Consider the following 6,740-nt stretch of genomic DNA (forward strand, 5'->3'; position numbering starts at 1 on the left):
ACCTCATAGATTGTTCAAGGAAAAATTTAACATCAATGCCTGTTTTCCTGCACATTTCTACAACCCAACTTATTCTTCGTGGAAATTATTTACAAGTAGTTCCTGCATGGTCTTTCCAGAAATCGAAACACCTAAAACGCTTAGATCTGTCTAATAATTTACTGAGAATAATTGAACGGGGAGCATTCGCTGGACTAGCCGAACTCACATATCTCAACCTAAGAACTAATAAGTTAGCATCAAATTCTCTTTATGAGAAAATATTTCAAGATTTAATCTCGCTCCAGAATTTAGCAATATATGATAACCTTTTCAATGAGGAATATACATTTTTGCAGGTTGAAATATCTCGAGTAAGGTCATTGAATACGCTAGGAATTGATCTTCGAGAACGACATCAAATAAATAAATGTCTTTGTGATTTATCAAAGTTAAAGGATCTGGAAATTTTTGGAATGCACAGGGAAGCATACTCAGACAATTCATTTAACGAACTAAAGTGTCTAAAAATAGAAGCATTGTCACTTGATCGGGTGGTTTCCTTAGCACCAGATACGTTCATTTCTTTTTCAACGTTAAAGACACTAAGAATAAAGATTATGTCAAGGTTAGCTGACTACGACACTGTTGGCAGTATATTTGAATCTTTTAAGGTTTTCAAAGGTAAAAATATGAGCGAAATAAGCATCACTAATAATCCACATATAAACGGGTTTGTGTTAGGCCATAGACATTTCGCAGTTCTTCAAGAAATATGTCTACAAAAGTTAAATTTGATGGGTGATAGTATACTTGGCATAAAGTTGGGACCTTTTTTAAGATATGGATATAAAGAGAATTGTTTAGAAGAATTAAATATTGAATTACTGTTCGACACCAGAGATAGTTATGTTTTTGCATTTTGTGCATTTAAACATTTGAAAATAATCAGAACTCCACATGTCATAGAAAGAGACAAAAGAGTAAAACGATCGAGTGAAAATGACGTTTCTTACTCATTTTGCCTTCCAAAAACCTTAGAACAATTGGACTTCCATTCGCACGTAAGATTATATAATAGAAGGAGAATTGCGAATCTAACTATTATCAACGGGTCAAATTTAAAAATTGTAAATATGGCTAACATAACACTCCGAGATTGCGATGGTACGATTTATGGAATGGAAAATTTAGAGCATTTGGATATATCAGGATTCATTTGCAAAGTTTTGAGTGTTTATCTGCTGGAACATTTTCCTAAACTGATTACTCTCATTGCACAAGATTCTTATCTTGGAATCGGGTTGAATTCCCTTACAAATGCCTCCGAATTTTTTAAGATGAATTTAGATCTTCAAAAGATTGACCTGACGAAAAATTGTATAAATGCTCTCCCTGATGACTTATTTCATCATCCTTTTAGACAAAAACTTTCTATCATATTGGACAAAAGCAACTTACAATCATTACCAAACTTTCCGTCAAAACCGAATACTATTCAACAAATCAGTCTAAAATACAATAGATTTTCGTGTCTTAGTGATGACAATATGGCCTTACTAAACATAATAAAACCTTCACGTGTATTTCTTCGTGGAAATCCGATTGAATGTTCATGTAATACGTTACGTTTTCTAAAATGGGTGCACCGTTCAGGATTTATAAGTGATGTTAATGAAATTGAATGCATCCTCCAAAATGGGACCCTTGCAATTTTGTCTCATTTTTTGCCAAATCTTCAAACATATGAAATCAGTTGCCAAACAGAATTATGGATAACATTCGCAAGTTGCATCAGTGCCTTCGCCATATTGGCTTTACTGTTTGGAATAATATACTATCGCTACCGATTTGCATTTGAATATTTCTTTCTGAGAATAAAAATGAAACTTAGGCATTACCAGCCTCTTTCGGAAGAGTTCAATTATGATGCATTTATTTCATACAGTCATTACGACAAAACTTGGGTTAAAAGTCTGCACGATAGGTTGCAGACGAAAGGATTCAGTTTCTGTCTAGATGATAAGGATTTCTTGGTTGGAGTGGATATTGCTGAGTGTGTCGTCAAAGCTATCAATTCAAGCAGAAAAGTTATATTCGTTATCACTGAGGATTTCCTAAATAGTAGCTGGGGCACGTACGAAGTAGAAATGACTAGAATGCATGCCTTCAGAGAGGGTCGTGAATCGATGGTTATTGTTATACTGATGTATGACATTAAAAAAGACAAACTTCCCAAAGCCTTGAAAGAAATCTGGTACAAGGTCGTCTGCATTGTATGGCCATCTGATACCGAGGCTCCGTATAATTCAGAGGACATTTTCTATGAGAAACTATCTATAGCATTAACAGACGGTCGTACACAAATGTGTGAGAATAAGTGATGATAACACTTCAATCCAAAAGCTCAGCATTTCAGTTATACAATGTTCAGATAAATGAAGAAAGTCAATACACGCATTACGGACAGAAGCAACAGATTATAAATATTTGATTTATTTGATGAACTTTTATGACATCTTTATTTGTATAGTAAATATATCAGTTCATCATTCCAACTTGTTAATTCTTTATTTAAACAACTTTTGAAAAATTCTGGACTTGTACAAACTGATGGCAGACACGTGATACCGCTTAATTGTCTGTGAGAACTGTAAAATATTACAATGAATTTTAGAATATATCAAGTTTCACATATTTAAGCAACACGAATAATGTAAATGTTTATCAATAGAAACAAAAGAATACATTTAAATTATACTGTCATTTTATTACGCTTTGTCGGTTCGTAGACAGCCTAAATCCACTGTGTAAGTCCAAATAAATAGCATTCTATACTCTAAACAGTCAGAATAATATGTATGCACATCCGTTGCTTATAACCGATTAAACATTTAATAAATTTCATATCAAAAGAGCTTTTCTTGATTCAACAGGACTACTCACACGAACATATTTGAAAGCCACAAATATAGAAGAACCGAAATTGTTGATCAATATGACCCCAAAACATTATCACAAAATAGGTCACCGAACGGTTTTCGAAAATGAACAATTCCCTTACCTTTTCGGTATGTATCAATAACTCAGATTTACACAATGCGAAGTACATAAAAAGAAAACGAAAAGTAATAACTTTACTAAAAACTAACACTGCATGAACGCATGCGTTTACTAACATTTAATTTTTCAATAAATTTCTTTCTACTTAAGTTTAGAAATATACTTGAAATTTAAGGCAAATTATACTACAATAAAATTGAGAATGGAAATGGGGAATGTGCCAAAGAGACAACAACCCGACCATAGAAAAAAAACAACAGCAGAAGGTCACCAACAGGTCTTCAATGTAGCGAGAAATTCCCGCACCCGGAGGCGTCCTTCAACTGGCCCCTAAACAAATATATACTAGTTCAGTGATAATGAACGCCATACTAATTTCCAAATTGTACACAAGAAACTAAAATTAAAATAATACAAGACTAACAAAGGCCAGAGGCTCCTGACTTGGGACAGGCGCAAAAATGCGGCGGGGTTAAACATGTTTGTGAGATCTCAACCCTCCCCCTATACCTCTAGCCAATGTAGAAAAGTAAACGCATAACAATACGCACATTAAAATTCAGTTCAAGAGAAGTCCGAGTCTGATGTCAGAAGATGTAACCAAAGAAAATAAACAAAATGACAATAATACATAAATAACAACAGACTACAAGTTTGTCAGAAATAACTGAATTGCTTCGATTTGAAAATTAATTCACATTAAAGTAAATTTACAATACAATATATTTCAAGTTTATCAGAATTTATAAAAAGTTTTTTTAGTTGGAATTGAATAACGAATAACGCGAATTTAAAATATTTTCTACTTCTAATTTATGAGAATTTAATCTGTTATGATTTTTTGCAATTTTAAGTCTAGTTAAATTACATTTGACCCCATCTTTAATGAAAGTTATTTTTAAAGCATACATATAGTTAGGAGTGGTTTAAAGCAAATTAGCAAAATATAGCATTAATTTTATATTCAAGTTATTCTATTCTTTTTTCTTCTTTGCATTTGTTCACTGAATTATCGGATAACGAGGAAAGTTACTATACATTACTTTTGTGCAGACATTTGACACAACAGTTATTTAATCTGAGGTTGGATATATCGGCTAATAAATCATTTATTTAAAAAGACTATGGTTGGGGGTCAAATTTCAAGAAGTTGATACTAATTCTTTACTCCCCTTTCCATTATTATATAACTTTCTTTACGTTGCAAATTCCTATTTTCCTCGTACATAATTTAACAATTTTGGGGTTATTAAGAAATAAGGCTTTTAGTTTTCTCAATTTAATTGTTTCATAGTTTTTATGTCGGGGCTTATTGTAGCCGACTATACGGTATAGGGTTTTTCTCATCGTTGAAGGACGTTCTGTACGGTTGCCTATAACTTACATCCACTTCATCTGAATTTTGGTGTATATATATATATAATTTAAACTTAGTTGTCTTATCGGCAAATATGCCACATCTCCTTATTTTTATAAACATCAAATATGGTGTATTATGCTATTAAACTGTTTAATCATTCGTATATTATTCGGCATTATTTATATTCCTTTGCATTATCAGTATAGTCAGGGTTTTTAAATTTTGCAATAAATTAGCATATGTTGTAATTGTTTAGCATACATCTAGTTTTGCTAAGTATGAATCCAAAATTGTATTCTTATGTTCGTAGAGTTTACCTCCCTTTGATTGCAAAAGATGCATCCAGGGGAACTAACTGCGCTGCATTTACAACAACGTTTTATTTGGTTATTCTTAAATATTAGATATATGCTAATTGGTTAATTTACCGTTTATATCTTTCTATTTACTACCACAACAACGCCAGCACATAAACGAATTTGGAATATACAATCAAGGTTAAAAAAAATAGAAAAGGTAAAATACTGTAAAATGTTAAGGACATGGCTATTTTCCTAAACAGATCATATATCTAGTATCTGTTTATGTAAACAAAACAATTGAAAGAGTCTGGCCAATCTTTGAATTAAGAAGCCGAAGAAAAATAAAAGTATGAAGCAACTGTAAGATATAGTAGTGTCCTGTGAAAATGTGTCCCCCTGGACAGATTTTCATTGAATTTTGGTATTTGATAATGTCCATTGCCATGAAATATTGTCGCTTAAGTGGACATATTTTTACTGCAAAAACCATGAAATAGTGTTAACCACAGGACAACTTTCATAGAATCTGCTATTAAATTGTGTCCTCCAAGGGAAGTAATACAAAGGTCATTAAAAAGTTTTAATATACTTGAACTTTAATAAAATCTGAACAATTGAAAAGAAACTCGCATGACTGATTAATATACAAATCTTAACAAACATATTATTGTTGGAAATGAATATAGAGACATGAATTTCTTGGAAATACCCAGTTAATGCTAATGACAATGAAAGAAGGAAGTTTGTAAAGTATAAAAATCAAATTTGAGCAACTTTACTATACTTATTATGAGAAGAAGACAAAATAAAATATAGAATTTTGTTATAAATAATGTCCATTGTAATAAAATGTTGTCCTGTAAGTGGACAGCAGTTAACAATAATAGTTACAGGTATGAAATATGGTCCAACTACAGGACAATATTTATTAGTAGTAAGTGTTATTAAAATATGTCTATGTCCTTGGAAAATAATACTGAAAAGCATTTTGAACTTAAATCATTATACATGTACTTATCAAAAAAATATAAATAAGAAGATAAGGATGGTATACATGTGTACTGATGAAACAACTCTTTTTTGCAAAGTAAAAATGCATTCAAGTTCGCAATTATACATGTAGGTTACAATACGTATAGTTTACAAGGCGATAAATATCATTTAATACTTTATCATATAAAAAATTGTCTGTGTGGACACATTATCCTGAGATAAAATAACCCCTTGGACAGAATTATAGAATTAGATAATGTCCACGTCTAGGACACTTTTTCATACCTGAGGACATATTTTGCATAGGAAATCGTGTCCATGGACAGTATTTACTATGAAATAATGTCCAGTGGACACTATTTAATGAGGGACACTATAAAAATCCTACACAACCACTACGAAATGTAGAAAATCGGTCTTTTTTTTCCAAATTCCCTTTTTTTTATTTTCGATATCTTATACTATTTATTTCGTATCTGCTAATTCATTTACTGTAGTTGCAAACAGATTCCCTTATACAAGTGTGTGTGACAATCTGTCCATGATATTAAAACAAGTATGACAATGATTATAGTGAAAGCATAGTGCAATGGTTATGTTGACATGATGACTATGTTAAAGGGGCACTAGTTGTCAAATTCATGTTCACCGATTTAATTCAAAATCTCACATTTTATTTATAACAATGTAAAACATTTATCCAAACTTTTAAACGTTTAAATAAATAATTTACATTATATTGTCTTCTATAAATTTTTATTTTCTCACAACTAAAAAAACCAATTTGTATAAGTATTAGGATTATACATAAATCCACCAGAGACCAACAGATATGGGTTCATCGCATGACCGTCACCAATGAGCTAATCTCATACACTGTAATAAAATTAAGCCATCAATTACAAGTAATTAAATATAAAACAATAACAATTACGCGAAATTGAAAAAGCACGGTCAGAATATACGTAAATAAAAAACTAAACGAAAACAAGACAATCCAAGGACTTGATATTGACTTTGGACAGGAACGTCCAAGAACCGGC

At 31.5% G+C, this 6,740-nt stretch overlaps 1 protein-coding gene across 1 annotated transcript; it reads left to right on the forward strand.

The window, feature by feature from the left end:
• The first annotated feature begins 1,194 nt into the window (after positions 1-1,194).
• LOC143077050 (toll-like receptor 4) lies at positions 1,195-2,594 on the forward strand. The gene has a single exon (XM_076252937.1). The coding sequence runs from the start codon at positions 1,320-1,322 to the stop codon at positions 2,361-2,363; it is 1,044 nt and encodes a 347-aa protein (XP_076109052.1). The 5' UTR covers positions 1,195-1,319; the 3' UTR covers positions 2,364-2,594.
• The last annotated feature ends 4,146 nt before the right edge of the window (positions 2,595-6,740 follow it).

The sequence above is a fragment of the Mytilus galloprovincialis genome, chromosome 5 (assembly GCF_965363235.1).
Source record: "Mytilus galloprovincialis chromosome 5, xbMytGall1.hap1.1, whole genome shotgun sequence".
Taxonomy (NCBI): Eukaryota; Metazoa; Mollusca; class Bivalvia; order Mytilida; family Mytilidae; genus Mytilus; species Mytilus galloprovincialis.